We start from the raw sequence: 22,153 nt of genomic DNA, 5'->3' as shown, positions 1-22,153 counted from the left end.
CACAGACTTTGCTTAAACTAAACTCAGGCTTACCTGAGTAGCCACTGATTCTGGCTTTGTGCAACAGGCCTCAGTCTTTGAGTTGAATTCACAAGAAAATAATAGTAAATTATGGCCTCTTAGGGGTTCCGTAGTAAACTTCATAACATAAAGGAATTGTTTCAGTAAAAAACTAAAAATCAGCACCGTTATGAAAAAAATTTACATTAGATGTAATGTAGCATAATGCTATTTGCTAACTGAGGGTATTTATTTGCATTTCGAATGAACCTTGAAAATATTATTATTATTTTTCTTTTACTTTTTAGTTTGCACAAGCAAGAGTATTTAGTATTAGTATTTTCAAGCGTTTACACACTTTTATACTTCATCTCTGAGCAACACACATCATAAAAAAGTGCACTTCCATAATGTACTTAAATTGCTCTATGTTCACACACTCTCACACACATTCTTTAGTACCTCTTAAGACTGTCTAAAGTGTACTCAAATGTGCTATTTTGGGACACCATGAATATGAACTAAAATTGGCTTTTAACATGCTATCTTTGTGTTTTTTTATGTATGTATTTTCCACTTGTAGTAAACCTGAACCCACTAGTGTATGAAAGATGGGTTCAAGTGTACTACAATTGGTAACTAAATACATTTTTTTAAAATCAGAAAACATTTCCTTGTCCTATTACATATAATAATATTATAGATAGATAATTGTCACAACTTGGTTGTTTAATAATAATATGCTAAATTGCTGCTTAGGAAACATTAATTATCATTATCAATGTTGCAAACACTCCGATACTCAGGTTTAATAATAAATGTTACTTGAGCACCAAATCAGCATAATAGGATGATTTCTGAAGGATCATGTGACATTGAAGCTTGGAGTAATGATGCTGAAAATTCAGCTTTGCCATCACAGGAATAAATTATATTTTGAAATGTTTTCATATAAATAATAATACAAATATATAATAAGTATGCTAGAATGAAATAGCAAACAAACCTAACAAACAGAGCAGCTAAGTAATTTGGGAACCATCTGGTGCTAACTGACTAGCAAATCCCACACTAAATTTAAAATGTGTATTAGAAAGTACGGAATTAGATTTCATTGTTATGCTGATGATACTCAACTATATATCTCAACAAAACCAGATGAAACTTCTAAACTATCTAAGCTAATAGATTGTGTAAAAAATGTAAAAGATTGGATGACCAATAATTTCCTGCTATTAAATTCAGATAAGACAGAGATATTACTTATTGGACCAAGAAACATTACACAGAATCTCTTGGATTACAATTTGCAACTAGACGGATGCACTGTTACGTCCTCTAAAGTCAAAAATCTGGGTGTTATTTTAGACAGCAACTTGTCCTTTGAAAATCATATTTCCCATGTTACAAAAACAGCATTCTTCCATCTTAGAAACATTGCCAAGCTTCGAAACACGCTACCAGTTCTGATGCAGAAAAGCTAGTTCATGCATTCATGACCTCTAGACTGGACTATTGTAATGCACTGCTAGCTGGTTGTCCTGCATCTTCAATAAACAAGCTACAGATAGTCCAAAATGCAGCAGCTAGAGTTCTTACCAGGTCAAGAAAATATGATCATATTACCCCAATTTTACAGTCTCTGCACTGGCTACCTATTAAGTTCCGTATCATTTACAAAATATTATTACTTGCCTATAAGGCCCTAAATGGTTTAGCTCCTGCGTACCTAACTTGTCTTGGAAGTCGTGGCCTAATGGTTAGAGAGTCGGACTCGTAATCCAAAGGTTGTGGGTTCGAGTCTCGGGCCGGCAGGGATTGTAGGTGGGGGGAGTGAATGTCCAGCGCTCTCTCCACCCTCAATACCACGACTGAGGTGCCCTTGAGAACCCCCAACTGCTCCCTGGGCGCTGCAGCATAAATGGCTGCCCACTGCTCCGGGTGTGTGTGTGTTCACGGTGTGTGTGTGCACGCTGGATGGGTTAAATGCAGAGCACGAATTCCGAGTATGGGTCACCATACTTGGCCGTATGTCACTTCACTTTTCACTTTCACTTTCTACCACGCTACAATCCAACCCGCTCCCTAAGGTCGCAAAACTCTGGACTTTTGGTAGTACCTAGGATAGCAAAGTCCACTAAAGGAGGTAGAGCTTTTTCACATTTGGCTCCCAAACTCTGGAATAGCCTTCCTGATAACATTCGGGGTTCAGATACACTCTATCTGTTTAAATCTAGATTAAAGACACATCTCTTTAGCCAAGCATTCACATAATGCATCTTATAATCTTGTACTGCAGTTATATCTGATCAGACGTACATTATTATTATTCTTTAGCTTGGGTTGAACAAATCATTTTTGCTTAGATGGAACAGCAACTATGCTAATTATGTCTCTACTTGTTTCTCTGTTTCTGTCACTGGATTAACATCCCATGGGTAACTAAGAATTACAGAAGCTTCAGTCTGGATCCAACCCTTAAATGATCTGAGATGACCGAACACCTGAGAAAAGATAATGCCAACCCCTCAGAGGACCTAAGAGGATGCCAACGCTCAGACAACATACAGAATTACCAAATTGTGCCATAAGTCAAACATATTAAGGTTCTGCAATATATAAATATATTGTGGAAACTTCAATTCCTGTAGAGCTGCTTTGCAACGATTTGGATCGTAAAAAGCGCTGTACAAATAAACTTGAACTGAAAAGTGAAGTGTACGGGCGGGCAGTTGGGCTAAGTGTTGAAATCTTGTACATTTTTAGAGGAAGTTTTAAATTTTTCATGATCATGGGAACTTCTAAAAAAAAAAATGAAAGAAGTATAAAAGTTGAACTGATCAATTTATTGAATGGAGTCAGAAAGATAATGAGGCTTCACAGCCAGATCCTTAAAAAAGAACAAAAAGACAAACTGATATTTAATTCCCAAACATAAGGAAAGAAAGAAAGAAATACTTCAGCAAGGTCTATTAAATTGATATAAAGTGACAGAGAAGACATGTATAATGTTACAAAGATTTATGTTTCAAATAAATGCTGTTCTTTTGAACTTTCTATTTATCAAAGAAACCTTACAAAATGATCACAGTTTCTACAAAAATACTAAGCAGCATAACTGTTTTCAACTGATATTAATAAGAAATATTTCATGTATGTTTCAGAAAATCAGCATATTGGAATGATTTCTGAAGACTTACATTTTAAAATATATTAAAATAGAAAACTGTTAAATTATAATAATATTTCATAATATTACTGTTTTTACTGTATGACAAAATAAATGCAATAGATAAGAAATAAAATAGTCTTTGGGATGAATTATAGACAAAAGATAAAAAAATATGGCAGAAAAATCAGAAATAAAGTTTGCACTTGATGCTAACAGAATTGTCATCTGTAGGTCCTGAACACAAGGTTGTGTGACAGACTGACAACCTCAAGACAGTAACCATGGAAACAAAAGGTTTAATATACCACAATCATATGTACCTATAGAAGTAAAAAACAAAAAACAAAACCACAATCTACATTTCAAAAATGAAGTGAAAGTGTAGGCAGTTGGTGTGGTTTTGAAATATATGTTTATGTTCCAAATGTTACATAATCAGTGAACGGGAACCTCAGTTTAAAAATGTCCGGTTTACAAATGTTGTATCAGAGCTGGGATTTGTTTTTTATTTAGAAATCCTTTTAATGCAATCTTTTAATCTCCCTTGGCATAAATACAAAATAAAGCTTTGATCAAACTTTACTTGCTTGGACATTTTAATCAGACCAGGAATCTTATGACGTAAACATACACATCATAGTATCAAATAGTACTATTTAATGCACAATATGCAACCAGTAATACAACAATCATGTTACAATAACCTACATACATATACTGTATGTGTATACAGTCATATGATTTTAATCACGTTTTCCAACAGTAATTAAACGGGTAAATATTTTCAAGCTGCAAATAATATACAGTGTAAACATTTACAACACTTTTGAACAGGATGAGGATTTTTCTTATTTTGTAGAAATATATATATATTTTTTTCATTTTGTACTGCCTTTCGGAAGCAACAGAAGATACTTGCATGTTTCCCGGAAGACAAATTATGTACAATTTACCTCGATCTTCAATTTCAAAAAGTTTTCACCCCCGGCTCTTAATGCATCGTGTTTCCTTCAGGAGCATCAGTGAATGTTTGAACCTTTTTTAATTGTTGTGTTTGAGTCCCTCAATCGTCCTCAGTGTGAAAAGATGGATCTCAAAATCAGACAGTCACTGCTGGAAAGGGTTCAAATATGCAAAAGATGCTGGAAAACTGAAGATTCTGCAGAATCTGGATTTTTCTGAAGAACAGTGCTCAGTTTAACTGTTCAGAACAAACAAGGGACTCATGAACAACCATCACAAAACAAAAACAAAAAAACAGTCGTAGATCATCCAGGTAACCACACACAGCATTAAGAACCAAAGGTTCCCAAACTTTTGAATGGGGTTATTTTAATTTTTTCAGCTATTTTTTGTCTTGTGGATTATGTAAACATCTTTTATGTAAAATATCTTATTCAGGACAGAACTAAATAAAAAATAACATGCATTTTTTTATGATCTCTCTTATTTTGTTAAAATTACATTTTCACAAATTCTGCAAGGGGTTCACAAACTTTCAAGCAGCACTGTGTGTATGTCTATATATATATATATATATATATATATATATATTATTTTTTTTTTATTATTATTCACCAAGGACACAACAATTGATAATAATATGATTAGAATGATTTGTGAAGAATCATGTGACTGAAGACTTGACTAATGACAGGAAAATTCAGGAATAAACACAGGAATAAAGTACATTTTAAAATATATCAAGCAGTTATTTAATTGTAATAATATATTTTGTAACTGATTAATTATTAATAACAAATACATTTTAAATGTATGCCTTGGATGTGAGGAAGTGTTCCTTTCACTACCTCTGTAAGGTTCTGCCTTACTCTCATATATTCTTTCATTTCCTATTATATCATGATCATGCAAAGACTTCTATATATGTTCAGAAACTCATAAAGCAGTATCTAAATGCCCTGGTTAAAAATTGACTGAACAGCTTTCCTGTTTTTACAGTAGGAGGAGCCATGTGTAGAAATATAAGAACATCCCAGGACAGCACAGCCAGCAGCACAACAATCCACACCAGAGCAGACACAGTCCCAGCCAGCAAGGTAAATATTCTTATTTTCAAAAAGAAAAGATAAAAATAAGCTATAATATAATTTTTTCATTTCATGTTTTCAGATGATTCCAGTGTTGGTGTTACTCATGGCCGCTCTTGTAGCTGCAGACGAGCCAATGATGGATCTCTCAGAGCCAGCAGAGTCTGTTTCTGTGGTTCATTGTGATTCTTCTACTATATGTCCTGATGGAACAACGTGTTGTCTGAGTCCTTATGGTGCGTGGTTCTGCTGCCCATTCTCAATGGTCAGTGAGTCACAGTGAAATGTCTAATCGCTTTATTATACTCTATTAAGTTAAGTTTCATGTATAACCTTTGCTCATTCTTCCCACTCTTTCAGGGTCAGTGCTGCAGAGATGGAATTCATTGCTGTCGTCATGGTTATCACTGCGACTCGACATCGACCCATTGTTTGAGGGGGTGGTTGAGACTGCCATCTTCTCCCCAGCCGGCCACCAAGGCTATCCAGAAACTTCAGGTGAGTCAACACTGTGTACTGTGTATGATGCCAAAGTAATGCAAACTATGCAACCGGTATCGCAAACTATATGCAACCAGTAACTCAAAATATGCAACTGGTAATGCAACCTATCATGTTGCGACCTGTCGTGAAAGGATTGCTTTGCACATTTTGTATGTCTATCTTATCTGACACATTCAGTGCCGTTTATGGAGCTCTCATCTAATGAGCTGATTATCCAAATCAGGTGAGGTAAATAAGGGTGACACACAAAATGTGCAAAGCGGTGGGTCCCCAGGACCAGGATTGAAAACCACTGCGTCACTGACCATATGCGTGACAGTCATGTGACTTTTAATCACCATTTCCGGCAGTAATAAAACGTGGTTAAATATTTTCAAGTTGCAAATAATAAATAGTATACAATAAAAAGGCATGTGATTTTTTGAAGCAGTTGAAGAAACTGTTAGGGTTCAAAACACATTCAGTAGCACGTTCTCAATAAACAGTCACTTCAATTTCAGCATTCATTTATAGAATGAAATAATAGGGCAATGACTTCTGACTTCTATTATATTATATTATTCAACATATTTATTTTAGCTTTAAATGGTTATTTTCTAAGCTGGTGAACTTCTGGTTATGTGTTTACTAACGTAATCCCTGCAATGAAATATCTTGTTTTGTTTTTTTTACAGTCTGTGCCCTTTGACCAGGCTCTTAATTGGCAGAGCCAGACTGAGAAGGTTCATTGTGATGGAAATGTCTACTGCCCAACTGAGCAGTTCTGCTGCAAGACATCAGCTGGCCAGTGGGGCTGCTGCAGCGGTAAAACTAACTTTATGCTGCTGTATTAATCATGCCTAATAAGGACACTCAAATAAATGTTGATGAACATAGGCTTTAATATAACACATAAATATAATAAAAACTCGTGCAATGTGAAGTTTTGTGTTTGCTCATGTTATATTTCTTTCTTTTACAGAGATGGTGTTGTAAGTAAACATTCCACGTGTTCTTATCAAAGACTGTCAAAGTGCAAGAGGCTTTCAAATGTCCGTTTCTGTTGAGGAAAAGCAATAATACACATCTAAACTCAAATAATGCAAGATAAAATGAATAAATAAAATTACAGTCAAATGTCATTGTCATTTAATAAATTTTTTGAGAGTGTGTTTTCATTTGTTTGCATTTTTTATGATCTATTCATGGGACATGTGATATTTTGTTCTTGAATGAATCTTGCATGAATCTTATGAATGATTCTTTTAAGGGAACAAATTAAACATAAAAATATATCAACAACACTAGAGCGGAATGAGCTCATGTGATCAAACACTTGATGTTTGTGATACATTTTTGGTGATTTAATGACTCGTTAACACAGAACACTCTCACCGGTTGCCACCTACTGACATATCAACAAAAAGGGTCACTGAATCAGCTTTCAACAAATCTGAAGGTGATTCAATATATTCAAGTCACTGAGTTGAATCAAAATCCCCACAATTTCCATGTAGGGCAATTGCAATAGACATCACGGGAGATGCAATAGACCTAAACTAATATCCTCTTTCACTTGCCCTGAGCCCTGCATTAGGGATGAGCATTTTTGTCATATTTTTTGGAAAGCTGAATAAAATGATTAATTGAAAAATTGAGAGGCAATGTGAGCCATGGCAAAAAGGACAATGAAACATAACACTTGCTAGTCATTATTAACAATGCATCATCAATATTTTTGTAAAAGAAACATATGATAGTTTGAAATATTTCATTTAATAATATTATAAATTGCTGTTTAAACTGCTTGAGCTGTAGCTGAAGAGTGGATGAATACTGGTAAAGTGCTTTGTTAATGTGTTAATTACCTCATCTAAATTGATCCTAATGAAATGAATCAGGTAAATACAAAACATATATGTAATATAACAACTTGTAGTATATTTATCTACACGAATGACATTAACGCACAAGGAATTGACATTTGAACGACATTGCCATTTGAGCCGTTTAAAGGGGTCCCATTATCCTTTTTACACTTTAAACTTCCTTTAGTGCTTAATGTCTGCAAAGTTACAAAGCAAAAAGTGCACTCCAAAGAGATTTATCCTCTATATTAGTATGCGCTTTTCCTGACCTCCCTCAAATGCCCCTCAGTCCCGAGTTTTAGCGTAGGCCTACATTTGAACGTAGGCTATATTTTGCAATATCCCAAATTTAAATAATTCCCACCTAAGGCATGACCAAGGTCTGGTTAAGTTGCGTTAGTAGTGTGTTGTCGCCATGCCCAAGAGATGCTGTTTCACAGATCTAATATACTGATACACATGCGATTTCTTCCCCAACTCTTTACATTTACCGTCATAACCAACAGTTTAATTCTCCTGCGACATGCTGTCTGACAGCCAGCTTTCTATGTGCGTGCTTCGTATGTGCTCAGAAAATCGTGTATCAGGAGTTTAAACTGGCAAGTGCAGATGATTTGTTTGTTATTGCCGGAGCAACCAAGGCAAAGCAACACACACAACAGTGAGTAGTGAACACACGCACCGTGAACACACCCGAAGCAGTGGCCATTCTTGCTGCAGCACCCGGGGAGCAATTGAGGGTTTGGTGTCCTGCTGAAGGGTATCAGTCGTGGGTATTGAAGAGAGTGCTGTTCATTCACTCCTCTATCCTGTATAAGATTAATCAGATATATACAACATAAATGTAAAATTACAACTTACATCTGTTCAAAAGGAAATGAATGCACAAGTGATCTTGACCATTACAAGTGCTAGAATGCCAGAATGCGTAACTCTGTTCTAGACTCTTCATATTACAAAACTTTAAAACACGGGCAACTAATTCGCCGTCCACACGAAAACATGAAACCGGCGTTTTCAAATTTATCCACCCTAACCCGGTTTCAAAAATGATCGGTTTCACTCTTCGAAACGCAGGTTTCGTGTGGACGAAACGCCTATACGGTAAAAAATGTATGCGTACAAAGAATTTACAACATACATTGTATTACTATACAGGGTTCTCATTATAATAATATTTACATGATAGATTGGTGCTGTGCATCTTGTGTTTAACTGCATTTTCGTTATCAGGTGATTCTAGACATCACACCACACATTCAAAGCTATACTTTCACTGTGGTTCGTTGGTCTGGACCGTTTTGGCAAAGTTCGCTCTGGAAAGTTGTTTTGAACTTCTGAAACAAGCTCCAAGTGACTCCAAGGCATGGATTGTATCCCAAGTTTGCAAAAGTGCATCAACTTAACCGACAACATTCCTATTCACAGAACATACTCCTCAGTCCCCAAGCCACTACATAAATCCCCTTCAGCGAACCAATGCATCAGTTGCCTTTCAAAGAAGCAAAGAGATGTTGGCTCCTTGAAAGATCAATGTTGTATCCATTCTCTTGACGATATCTTATGCTACGCAAAGACCTTTGAGGGGCATGTGGAAGGACTACAGAAAGTACTACAAGCCTCATAATGACATGGCATTAAGTTGAGTGTGTTTGGGAAGGGAGTGTGTAACATGTGACGACTAGTCAGTGCAGATGGAGTCAAGATAGACCCCAAACATCTAGATGCAGTACAAGTCTGGTAAACAAAGACACCTACCACAGTCTGTGAAGTCTGGAGGGTGCTCTGATTCCTGAGTTACTATCAATCATACGTCCAGGATTTGTCTCACCTTGCTCCGCTGATCCATGACCTATCCCTAACATGTCAAACAAGCCACTGAAGGGGTCAAAACCAAACAAAAATAAAGGGAGACGGAGGTAAGAATGTTCAGCCACTGTTGTGGACACCCAAAGAGTGGACAGAAAAACATCAAAGAATTCAATGCAGACTGGTTGAATAGTTTACTATTTCCAGTTAGAATTCATTCAATATTCAATATTGCCCATAACGCATTGCGTGTTAGACGTGGATTCAATTAGAACTACAAAGATGAATTAAAATGTAAATTTAATAAAAAACATGGAGGATGTGCGAAAGTGAGTTTAGTAGAAAGGTTTACAAAAAGGGGTTTGGGTAACTATGTATTAAAACTTGATTAGATTTGATTGTTGTGAAATGAGACAATACATGGGTATAAAATTTTATTTTTGGTTACATAAAACAATCTGTGAAACAGAGCTACTATAAGGGAAAACAAGAAGTGCAAAACAATGAATACAGGTACATCTAAAAAAATTAGAATATTGTGAAAAATGTTTTTATTTGTAACATTTCAAAAAGTGAAACTTTCATATATATTTTACATTCATAACATGTAAAGTAAGACATTTCAAAAGTTTTTGTGTTTTAATTTTGATGATTAGAGCTTACAGCTCATGAAAGTCAAAATCCAGTATCTCAATATATTAGAATATTTATATTTGAGTTTCATTAAACGACAATCTCTTGTTCTTTGAAACCACAATAATGGGGAAGACTGCTTACTTGGCAATGGTCCAGAAGACAAACAGCTAATTTTCAGTTTTGGGTGAATTATCCTTTTAACACATGCAATTTTAAAATGTATTAATGTATAAGGTGGTTGCACACCAGACGAGAAGTGCATCTCTGCGTCGCAGCTAGGACAACTCCGGACGATCTTGGTTTGGCATTGCACAATTAAAATGAGAGTAAGAGAGTTTGAGAGTAAGCCTTAAATTTTGCACAATCATCAGTGTGAACCTCTGTCAAGAGCTTAGAATGGCAAAACCTCTTTCTGTTCCTATTTATGGGAAAAAGGGTAAATGTATAGGCTATGTATAAATGTTTATCTGGGCTTCATAATTTGATCCTATAAAAACTCATAAAAGGACTCATGTTATATTTAATTCCCAAACACAATTATTCTTAAGTCATGTATTCAGAGATAATATTATCAATCACTGAATATTTGAATAGCATTATATATATATATATATATATATATATATATATATATATATATATATAATATAAAGTTTGTCCTTTGTCAGGAGAAATTTAATTATATACACCGCTGTTCAAAGGTTTGGGGTCAATACAATTAAAAAAAAAAGATAAATACTTTTATTCTTTGACAAACATGTAGGCAAGTCACAGAGTTCTGTCTTATCTAAAATTATAGCTATACCTAGGAGGTGACATTAATGAGAATAAAAGAGTGAGAATTTAGTGTACTTAAGAAAAAAAAAAAGAGGAAAAAAACCCCTAGAAGAATATAGTTTGCACGGCCAAAAAGTCTTGAAGGATTAAGTTTGCAGAGTTAACCTGATTGGTGAGGCTTGATTCAAGCTCTAATTAAAAACAGCAGACAAATTTGAAATAAAGTTTACACTGGATGCTTATAGAATTGCACTCTGAATTTGGGTCCTGTATAACTTTAACTGTACATGAGGTTAACAGACTGGCAACCTCGAGACAATAACCATGAATATAAAAGGTTTAATAAACCACAATCATATGTCATATAGAAATTAAAAATGCACAATCTGCATTAAAAAAGTGAAGTGAAAGTGTAAGCAATTGGTGTGGTTTTGAAACACATAATCAGTAAATGGGAACCTCAATTTAAAATGTTCAATTAAAATATCAATTATAATAAAAACAGCTACCATTTTCTGTTCAAAGTGATGCCTCCAGTAAAGCAAACAGAAAATGGGGTGATGAACAAACTGGATTTCATGGAGAATCTGAATGAATCAGCAGAATGAATGGTTGAGTACATACTGTTCTCTCTTGAAAAACTTGGGTTGTCTTTGGATTAAGTGTCAGCGTTCAGTACTGACAGCATAAATGTTAACAATGGGATTCACCATTCAGTGTACACAATCTTGAAGAAAAGCCAAAGCATCTGCTATAGCAGGGCTGTCCAAACTCGGTCCTGGAGGGCCGGTGTCCTGCAGAGTTTAGCTCCAACTTGCCTCAACACACCTGCATGGAAGCTTCTAGTATGCCTAGTAAGAGCTTGATTAGTTGCTTCAGGTGTGTTTAATTAGGGTTGGAGCTAAACTCTGCAGGACACCAGCCCTCCAGGACCGAGTTTGGACAGCCCTGTGCTATAGGGTAACTGCCACGCCCATTGCTTAACTGTGTTCACACCGTGTCGTAAAGGTGACAACATGTGGGCTGTGTCCGAACTCACCCCCTGTATCCTTAAATAAGGCTACAGTCTGACAGAAAGAACTTTTCATCTGTGTGGATTAAGTTACTCATTCAACCTACATGCTAGTGAATAAATCCTGAAAGAGACTAATAAAATTGTAATATTAAATATTAAATGGACAGCAATGTCACTAATCATGTCTTGCAACTTAAATATTTTTGGGACATATAAAAGTTAAAATAATTTTAATGAACTAAGCATATCACATATTTCTTTAACAAATTGGCCTATATAATTATGTACCTATATTACATGCCCCCACCCCCCTTTTGTTCATTCTCTCCTCTCTTGCAGGGCCAGTGCTGCAGAGATTGACTTCATTGCTGCCCTCATGGTTATTTGTGTGATTCGACATCATCCTATTGTCAGGGTGGGTGGCAGAGACTGCCATCTTCTCCCAGACTGGCCTTATAAGCTATCCAAAAAACTCAGGTGTGTCAATACTCTGTCTATAAGTATTTTCGACTTGGTGTGGCACTGTGCAGACTAATCAACGACTGATTTGAAGAAAGACCTGCCAGTTATAAATATATAATCCCACACCCGGGCTGAATTAATGCTAAATAAAAATTGGAAGAATTATAGTTTAATTACAATAAATTGCATAGTCATTCAATAGCTACACGGTTTAAAAATGAGTCATTTTTATCATTTTTGAGAAAGTCTTACTATTTTTAATTGTCCATCCATCGTATTATTATGAATGAATCAGTGTGTATAAATGAATCTTTTAAAATAAACAACTTGTTCTCTATCACTTCACTGTGACTAAGTCTAATTTTAATTAAAAGAATCATTTTTTGTTTACTGAAGTCTCTCCAGCTACATTTGTAATAGATACTACTGTTACTTACTATTGTTGCAGCATAGCCTAGTATCAGTGGTGTTTTGAAATGAGAAGGCAAAGTCCTCAGGCAGATGATGCACCGGCGACTTTTTAAGCAATTTTGCTTGGGCACTTTTTTCCCACTGAGAATGGGTAACAAATTTCTATCTGGATATTTTAGATCGGTCGTGGGCCCCGTGTCTCACCTGTGTTGGTTGCGCGTTGACAGCAAATACCCCATGTATCATCAACTTCAAAGTTTGAGGACAATGCTTAAACATTAATGACTGTTTCAATGCTGGTTTCAACTTATTGGCATAACAATCTGCAATAAAATCAAATAAATACAAGTAGCATTGAACAAATCTGAATGTGATTCAAAAGATTCGAATCATTGGGATGAATCAAACCCCGCAATTACACACCCATGCACAGCAATAAGCACAGTAGCCTAGATACCGAGGGAGACAGCTTCCCCAATAACTCCCACAATAACCAGATATGGTTAAAAACGTTGTTAGGATCAAATAAAACGACCGTTTACTGACAAATAAAATGAACGACTCTGGTTCTTTTGGACACAACAATGCTCCGCCTTCTTGACGTGTTTCTATAGCAACATCTAACGAAAGACTAGTGAGAGTAAAAACATGCAGAAAATGTCGGCGATGAACAGAAAATTAATTCAAAACCTCGCCGAAACTTTATGCAAGCAAGTCAAACATTGTAGGTATCTATAACGCTTTTTTTCTTCTAACATGTCAGGTAATATTCTTTATATTATTCTTGTACGACGTTTGCTATCAGATCTTTGTTCATTACCATGTCCTGCATTATAAAAGTGTGAGAAGAAAACGTTGTTTGGTCATTTGACAATCCTGTGTTCATGCTGTAGTTGATAAAACCGAGACGGAGTGTCTGATCAGGCTGTTCAACGGTCTGCAGGGAGAGCAGGCGGAGAGAAGAGCGGCTCATGGACTGGACCGGGTCAGGTTTAGAAACATACTGCACAACACATTCGGCCTGACCGACGATATGATGATGGACAGCGGTACGTCTCTGATTTGACCGAGGAGGACGATTATAAAGCTAGTAGTAACTGAAGTGGACAGTATAGTGTGTTTAATACACAAATATATACACGTACTTAAATACATCTTAAGCTTGAAGTTATGAGGAAATTAGTAAACGACTATGAATATATGCAACGTTTCTTAATTGTCAAATAATACTAATATAAACTGACTATTATTATTATTATTTTAATTAACAGTATTTCGTGCCTTTGACAAGGACAGTGATACCTACATCAGCGCCAAAGAATGGGTGGAAGGTCTGTCTGTCTTTTTGCGAGGCACACTGGATGAGAAAATTAAATGTAAGTTTTTTATATTTCACTTTAAAGTGGTGACCATGAAATGTTATGTACACAATGTTTCATTTATATTAGTCTGTTTTGACGTATACAACCTGCATGGGGACGGGTACATCTCACGGGAGGAGATGTTACAAATGCTGAAAGACAGCCTCATCAGACAGCCCACTGAAGAGGATCCTGATGAGGGGATTAAGGACATTGTGGAGATTGCCTTGAAGAAAATGGTACAACTATGTATCATAAAGATAACATGTAACATTTTACCATTGTTTACCAAATACATTAATCTTTTTTTTCTTTTCTTCAGGATTATGACCATGATGGGAAAGTTTCTTATTCTGATTTTGAGAAGACGGTCAAAGATGAAAACCTTTTACTACAAGCTTTTGGCAACTGCCTCCCAGATACAAAGGTAGAAATCACAAGCAACTATTTGTGCATCTGCATGTAAAATTTATTGTCATTTTAAAGGGCAAGCTCTTAAATGGTTCTTTTATTTGTTTGGCAGAGCATACTGGCATTCGAGCAATATGCATTCCAGGAACCACATGGACATTGAAAAGAACCACTTAACTTATGGAAAAAAATTGAAGCGAAAACACAGTTAAACAATATTTGTGGCTGAAACTGAAATAAATATCTAAAATATTGCTCAATGTGAGACCATGATTGTCTTATTAAATTCTTCTGCGTGGCTTTGCTGTAGGGGTCTTCACTTGGACAGGTTTGACCTCTGGAACAGATGCAACCTAAGAAAACCAAAAAAATATTGTAACAACAATGCCATATAACATCATGAAAAAATTACATAATGTACATAACATTTAGTATCATTGAGATATTATAGTTATTAATATTTTAAATCAGTTTTTATTTTCATATTTCCATTCTAATTTAAAATTTTAGAAATTTTGTAATATTAGTCGTTTTCATTGTCAGTTAGTTATATATATATATATAAATAAATGTTTTGATTTTTATTTCAGTTTTTGTTATTTTAGTACAATAAATTAAACTAAATTAAAATGAGAAATGTTGAAATAAGTTCTTATATATATATATATATATATATATATATATATATATATAATTATTTCAGTTAATATTTTTTATTTCAAAAACATTTTAAATATTTTTAATTTAAGTTTCAGACAAACTAACCTTGCTCATTGTTTGACGGATCAAATTGGCGGTTACATTTAATGAATGATCCTTCATGTCTACCTTGGGCAGCTCTGGTAATTTAGGACCAATCAGAGTCTCAGTTTCAGCTGCTTCATTCAAAATTAACACTTGTCCCTCCAAATTTCTTTTTCTACTTTCTAAATGTGTAGTCCTTGGCATAAATCTAACAGATGGTGACAGGTTCTTGTGCCTTTCACTCAGATCTCTCTCTTTTTTATAAGAAGCAGAGGATGTACACTGGTTTGAAGTTTCTGTGACAGGAGGGATGGCATTATGTAGAGAGCCCATCTTATCCTCTGTAAGTAATGTTGTATCAGTGGTCCACTGCAACTGAAATGGCTGTGCAAAACCATGAAGTCTACAAGAAACATCCTCCACTGGGGGCAAAGAAAGAACAGGAAAGCCTATGTCGTCAGAGTTCACGTTCTCCATTCTGGCCTTTTCAGAGCCTTTCTGGATCTCAGGTGCTGCAGCTGTTTGTGTGTCCGTGCTTGATGACTCTGTGCTTTCTTCTAATTGCCAATCGTGTTGTTTTGCTAAAAAAAAAAAAAGTTATATAGATTTTCTATAGATGCAACCTATTGAGAGACAATTCACATTATTTACAATACCTGTATTTTGGCTTGCTCTGTTAACGTATCGTCTCCTGTCCTGTAACTTTTGCCTCGTCTCTTCCACAGTTTCATACTCGGGGGCATAGCAGACGTGCAACTGACCCCCAAAGAAGCTCTTTTCATCAGTGTGTCTTTTAGCTACCCTGAAAAATTCCACATTGTAACATACGCATGTCATTTCATGAGAAATTAGCCTTTGGAGTCCGTCATGAACATCCGTATAAAAAATAAAAAAAACTAACTTAATAAAAATCTGACACTAACTTTTATGTTTTATTATAGACATTAAATTGATTAAGTTGAATAAATCACAGTTTTAAAGAATTTTTAGTTTGAAGTTAATCATATTTAGATATCAGCATTCAATTCTCTTTATAATATTCAGCTTACAGTGTCATGACCTTGAGAAAGGGTTAAAAGATTAAATTACACATTAAAAAAATGCATTTCTGCTTTTCTAGCTTGTTGCCAAATAAGCCTGGCATTGTATATTATGAACATTGTTGGCTACTTGACAAATTGTTTTAGTATTGCTTTTAGAAGTTGCTTTGAATAAAACGGTCTAAATGCACAAATGTAAAAATACTTTTTAAGATACTTTGCTGGAAAGGACAGATTTACAATATTACAAATAAATTCAGTTTCTACTTTCTATTCATCTAAAAACTCTGAAAATGTGTAAGTTTACACAAAAATATTAAGCAGAACAAGGGTTTACAACATTTAAAAAAAAAAAAAAAAAAAAAAAAAAAAAAACACTTATTTCTGAAGTATCATGTGACACTGAAGACTGTAGTAATGGCTGCTGAAAATTCAGCTTTGCCATCACAGGAATAAATTATATTTTAAAATATATTAAAATAAAATAAAAATAGTTTTATTTTAAAGTCTAATAATGTGTCAGAATTTTACAGTTTAAGTTTTTTGTTTGTTTGTTTTGGATGAAATAATAAATGCAGCCTTGCCTGAGCATAAGACAAACATTTAAAAAAAAAAAAAAAATCCAGTGTGGCACAGGCACATGCTCACTTTAAACATGTTTCAGTCTGTCTTTACCTTGCACTTGTCAGTTTCTGGAACTGAAATAAGTAGACTTCAGTGAACTGCTCTGCTGGGTATTCATCAAGCGCCCTGTACTCCTCGATCACTCCATAGAGAGCAAAGAGCTGCACCAGCTCGGTCATCACTCCAATAGCGGGCACTCCTTGAACTAACAGGAACCGAGACTCCAAGTTGATGGTATATGCCTGAAATCAGTGATGCAGTCAAAAATATTATTTACAATGGCGTGGCTCAAAACCTAGTGAGATGACTACAACATCTGTGTGCATTAGGTGCAGTCAAGCTAAACTACAGTGCTCACTGCTCACATACATTACAATTTGTAAAATAAACTCACCTTAACAGCTTTGAGGCGCCTTCCCTCTCTGTATTTTGGGCGTGTTTGGGCAACATTTTGTTGCTCATGGTGTTTATACACTTTTTGTGTGCCCCACACAGACGGATTAGCGACCGAACCGTCCATTTGTGTGAAGTCAGAGACAGCAACCAAGGTAAACGACTCATCAGGTTTCAAAATAAAAGTCTCAATTTTTAAACTATCATTTTATATTATTGTAGTGATTTGCAATTGCATAGTTAACTTGTCATTAATCCAGTCTAATTTTTAACCCTCTGGTATTGTTCGGTCATTGTTCTCTGGCTCAAGTCACACTTGTGTGTTATTTGCGGTCATGGGAAATACAATACCCAACGGTTAATTTAATACATATTGCCCCAATTTTACTGAGAAGGCTTAAACCTAGTCCCACAATAAAACGCTTGTCTGAGCTGTTTTAACTGAAAGAAACTTGTACTCACATATCTAAAACTATGTCATGTCATTGATTTGTCTCAAGATGTACACCAAGGGGCTGTTTCATAAAACAAGCTTACCAAACAAGCCAGGCTTATTTCAGTTAGTCTGGCTTATTTTGAACCAAATCAATTGACAATAAGTCAGACTAACTGACATAAACCTGGCTTATTTGGTAAACCTGTTTTATGAAACAGGCCCCAGGGGTCCGTTCTTCGTGCATCGCTAACTCACTCCCCTACTGGAGAGTTGAGTGTTGCCGATTTCACTTGATCTTGGATGAATTGATTATTCAAAGCTCATCCCAGAGTTGCTGTCATAGCAACAGGTCCATAAGCTTAGACCTGCTCAGGAGCAGGCTTATTTAATGTAAACAGGATTAGATAGCATACTTAAAATTGTCCCAGCCACGCTACTTTATTACAAGAGTACCCTACTGGTACAGGGACAATAATTTAAAATAATTATAATTAAAAAAGTAATTTGAAAATAATATAACAGTAATATCGCTTGACTGTATTCTCCTCATGCGCTGATCGCACTCAGCTTCCAGTGTACATATGTGCTCCTATTCACACTTGCTCTTTATCCCATCCAAAGTATTTTTAGATTTAAATATTTTAAGACGGTCACAAATTAATCTTGGGTCTTCGTTTAATGACTAATATTATGCTTCTTACATTTCAATATGCAATATACATCTAATCATCACCTACTTTTGATGCATATACAGAGAAAAAGCTTGAATATCTTCAACAGGTCCACAATGTGCTAAATAAGGACTCTTAAATTACACGGTTCAAAACAATTTATAAAATCAAGCATTATGAACAGACTCATTTTCAGCAGTGCTTCAAGACATGCATCACTGGACACACAATTTCTGTGCCAATGAGACGTCCCATCCTGTTTGCAAGGGCCAGAGAAAACATCAACCACCCTCACCAGAGAACATCAAGAGTCCTCTCATCTGGCAGTGAGTGGAACATGAGGGTCGACCTGGGGAGGCAGCTTCAATACCCCAGGGAGTTCATAGAAACTTCGCTCCGGCCAGACCTGATCATGTGGTCAGAGCCATGCAAGACCATCTTGTTGGTGGAGCTCACTGTCCCATGGGAGGAGGGAATGGAGGCTCCCAACGAGCGGAAGCGTGCCAAGTATGCAGACCTGGTGGATGACTGCAGAGAGGCTGGCTGGAAAGCCATCATGTGTCCCGTCGAAGTGGGATGCAGTGTCTTTGTTGGGTCCTCAACGGTTCACCTACTCCGCGACATGGGATGTACAGGAGCAGGGTGTCGAAAAGCCATTAAAGAACTGGCAGAGGAGGCAGAGAAGGGCAGCTTTTGGCTGTGGCTAAGAAGGAAGCATAGGGGGTGGGGGCTAAATAACACCTAGGGCATCAGCAGGGGGTGGCAGGGAGTGATCCCTGCCATCGCTCCGCCACCAGGAGATGTACTGGGGTTAAAGGTGCGAAACATCCATGACTGGTGGTCCCCAGCTGATGATCCGTTTATGCCCAGAGAGGTGCTCAGAGGAGCACACCTGCACAAAAGGCACCGGTGGAGGTGCGTCAGGCAGCAATGCCCAGCAGGCCGACCATCAGCCTGTATTTCTATAAAGCAGTGCTTCAAGACATGCATCACTGGACACAAAATTTGTCCAAGGCTCTGTATGAGTGTTAAGTGGTTTTTATACACAAATTTCATCCCCATGAAAAATTAAATAAAATGATAACTCATCTCAAATGCAATAAACCTTTAGCATGCCCAAAGAACTGGGAGTATCATGCAGGAAAATGTTACCTTTTCTCCACAAACAAACTGAGCTGGACTGATAGTAGAGATGCTTGTATCCAGGATGGCGGTCATCTGGTGATTATACACAGTAGAGACTAACAGGTTTGTCCATGTACTTACAAATAATGACTGTTTGAATTTAATATGAAATATTGCAGTGTAAATAAGCCTACGCTTTGTCCTGTAAGGAGTTCATGATGGGATTATAAAAACCGAAGAGTCATTCTGGATCGGCCTCACAGATGAGAAGATAGAGGGTCAATGGCTATGGGTAGACAACACAAATGTTTGTAAAGATGAAATGTATTTCTTCATTTACAGTTCTTTACATTCTAAACCCTAAATATTATACCCTTTTGACAAATTTTGAGATGATGCTCTCAATGAAACAAATAATTTCTTTCAGTTACTGGACTAGAAAGGAACCAGATAACTGGAAAGGATATGGGGGAGAGTACCCCAGCGGAGAGGACTGTGCTCACATACATAAAAACATCTAGGATCTTAAGAGCTGGTTTGATGCAGTCAGCAATAAAGCACTCAGAAGAATTTGTGAGACCAGATCCTCCAGACAAACATAGTGACCATGTGAAGTAATGTGTGTCATCAGAAGCAGATTACTTGGAAACAGAAATGTGGCTTATGACAAGGGAACATCAGTCCTGTATATTTACTTTATGGCCTAGCATCAGTGTCACATTAGCCCCTGTTGTTTTTGTTTTAATTTTCCCTCTGGCTGGGGGTCTGTGGAACCCCAAAGAACTTTGGCAATAAGATGTGATTGGAAAGGACTGAACAGACCAGGGCTATTCAATTAACTTCATTTGAGGGCCAGATTTTCGAATTGAACATTTGAAGGGGAGGGGGGGGGGGTAAATAATGTTACTGTTGTCTCTGTTAAATCCATTTTTCCCTTTAATTTTAGCCATTAATTATTACAGTATAACTGAAATGTTATGATATTGTTTGTCACATTTAATAGGCTTTGAAAAATATAACGACCTTTTATAAGTGAACTTAAAACCATCTTCACCTAAACTATAAATTGTATACATAAGCTATATTGATTATTCTTTATTCAAGCTACAAAAGGTAATCAGCAAGCAGAGCAGTAAGTGATTTCTCTTTTTCTTTAGTTCTTTGATTTTCATCAATCACAGACTGCAGCAGGTTTCACTTTAAAAGCAGTGCGGTTTCTATAATAAAACCTTATGACATGACGCGGATGTGATTTTCTCCCAACTCTTTACAGTCGTTTAGGATTTTATAACTGATTTAAGACTGTGTTTATGAGGACTGTGTTTTTTACATAATTGTGTGTGGTTTTGTCCATTGAAGCTGAAGCTTGTGTGAAGCTTATGAATACTGCCAAACACGCAGATTTTCAAACTATACTTCCTGCTTTGATAAATATCTTCGTCCAGTGGCACTATTTATCACCAGAAGTTATGACCGATAACACGGTCTTCAAACTTGTTTAAACTAACGTTAGAATTGTGGATCTCAAGACTCCCTCACATAAGCGCTTGCCAAAACTGTCATCTATTGATGTTGTGGTCTCCGGTACGATTGTTGTTATTGCATCTCTCCCTTTTCTTTTTGGCTGGGCCAAACTAATTAGTGCAAGAACAATTCAAGGCGACCTGTGTACTCTCCCGTGGGCCGCCAATTGAATAGCCCTGGAATAGACAGTTTTGCTGTATCCTAATCTAACTCGCTTCTACTAGTAAACTTTTGAGTTCAGTGAAGTAACTGATTTTAATCTCCGCTCTAAATTGGCCATAAATGATAAGTGGATCCTGTTGCAAAATAATATAAAAAAATAATAATAATTCCTTCAGGCCTTCGCTGATACGTGTTGGTGTCTTTTTAATATTGAGCCCCGTCTTAGGCTTTTTACTTTGCTTACTATGTGAGTGCCTGGATGTGGATTTTTTATTTTGCAACAGGATCCACTTAACATTTTTTTCCCTCTCTAGAGCACCCATAGTTTTGCCTGCGAGTCCCTGATTTGCTCCTGGTCAAGATTTTCTCATTGATTATTATCCAAATTGGCCATATTGGATTTCGAAAAGATATTTCACTGTTTTTATTCTTTTTTTTTTTGCCCAATCTTCACCAAAATTGGCTGAAAAAGATTCTGTGGCTAAACCATGCAAAGGTTATATTTAAAACGTAGCAAACCACTTCTTTTCAATCAGATGTCTGTCAAAGACTTAAAAATATCTGTAATGCTCCAAACCATTTTTTCTCTAAAGTAAAACAACTAATATTATGTAGTTTTTGTAAAAGTGAAAACTGTTTCAAAGTAAACACTACACTAATTGTTTTCAGTGTGGATATATTTACTGCAGCATAAAATCTATTTTGCCTGCCATGCAGAAAGTTAATTTGCAACAAACAGTAAAAAAAAAAAGCTTTTTCTTCTCATGTGCATCTCTTGATCACAGGCAGCTTTATCTTTTCAGTCTTTTCTAAATATATGAACATAGTTATAAGTAAATTACATTATTTCTGAAATCACCACCAGGGTGACAATGACAAACAAAAAAGGTGTGGGTTAATGCATCAAGTGTTTCTGTGCAAGTAAAAAGATGATTTTTGTACCTCTTTTCAGACAATAAAGATAAAAGATGTGCAGGA

At 36.1% G+C, this 22,153-nt stretch overlaps 3 protein-coding genes across 3 annotated transcripts; 2 read left to right on the top strand and 1 right to left on the bottom strand.

Annotated features, from left to right (window-relative positions):
• The first annotated feature begins 5,041 nt into the window (after positions 1–5,041).
• LOC306847085 (progranulin-like) lies at positions 5,042–6,884 on the top strand. Its single transcript, XM_079380841.1, has 5 exons — positions 5,042–5,232; positions 5,306–5,488; positions 5,584–5,721; positions 6,402–6,531; positions 6,689–6,884. Exons 1-5 carry the CDS (start codon positions 5,146–5,148, stop codon positions 6,700–6,702), a joined length of 552 nt encoding a protein of 183 aa, XP_079236967.1. The 5' UTR covers positions 5,042–5,145; the 3' UTR covers positions 6,703–6,884.
• Positions 6,885–13,294: 6,410 nt separating this feature from the next.
• LOC306847082 (calaxin-like) lies at positions 13,295–14,714 on the top strand. The gene is made up of 6 exons (XM_079380838.1): positions 13,295–13,408; positions 13,578–13,733; positions 13,956–14,060; positions 14,133–14,284; positions 14,368–14,472; positions 14,569–14,714. The coding sequence occupies exons 1-6, from the start codon at positions 13,333–13,335 to the stop codon at positions 14,617–14,619; spliced, it is 645 nt and encodes a 214-aa protein (XP_079236964.1). The 5' UTR covers positions 13,295–13,332; the 3' UTR covers positions 14,620–14,714.
• Positions 14,496–17,403, bottom strand: LOC306847075 (RNA-binding protein 48-like). Its single transcript, XM_079380828.1, has 5 exons — positions 17,259–17,403; positions 16,916–17,106; positions 15,857–16,002; positions 15,222–15,781; positions 14,496–14,809 (listed from the first exon to the last, which is right to left on the bottom strand). Exons 1-5 carry the CDS (start codon positions 17,382–17,384, stop codon positions 14,738–14,740), a joined length of 1,095 nt encoding a protein of 364 aa, XP_079236954.1. The 5' UTR covers positions 17,385–17,403; the 3' UTR covers positions 14,496–14,737.
• Between the last annotated feature and the right edge of the window lie 4,750 nt (positions 17,404–22,153).

Source organism: Barbus barbus (genome assembly GCF_936440315.1).
Source record: "Barbus barbus genome assembly, chromosome: 27".
Taxonomy (NCBI): domain Eukaryota; kingdom Metazoa; phylum Chordata; class Actinopteri; order Cypriniformes; family Cyprinidae; genus Barbus; species Barbus barbus.
The sequence above is the reverse complement of the archived record's forward strand: the minus strand, read 5'-3'. Positions and strand labels throughout refer to the sequence as shown.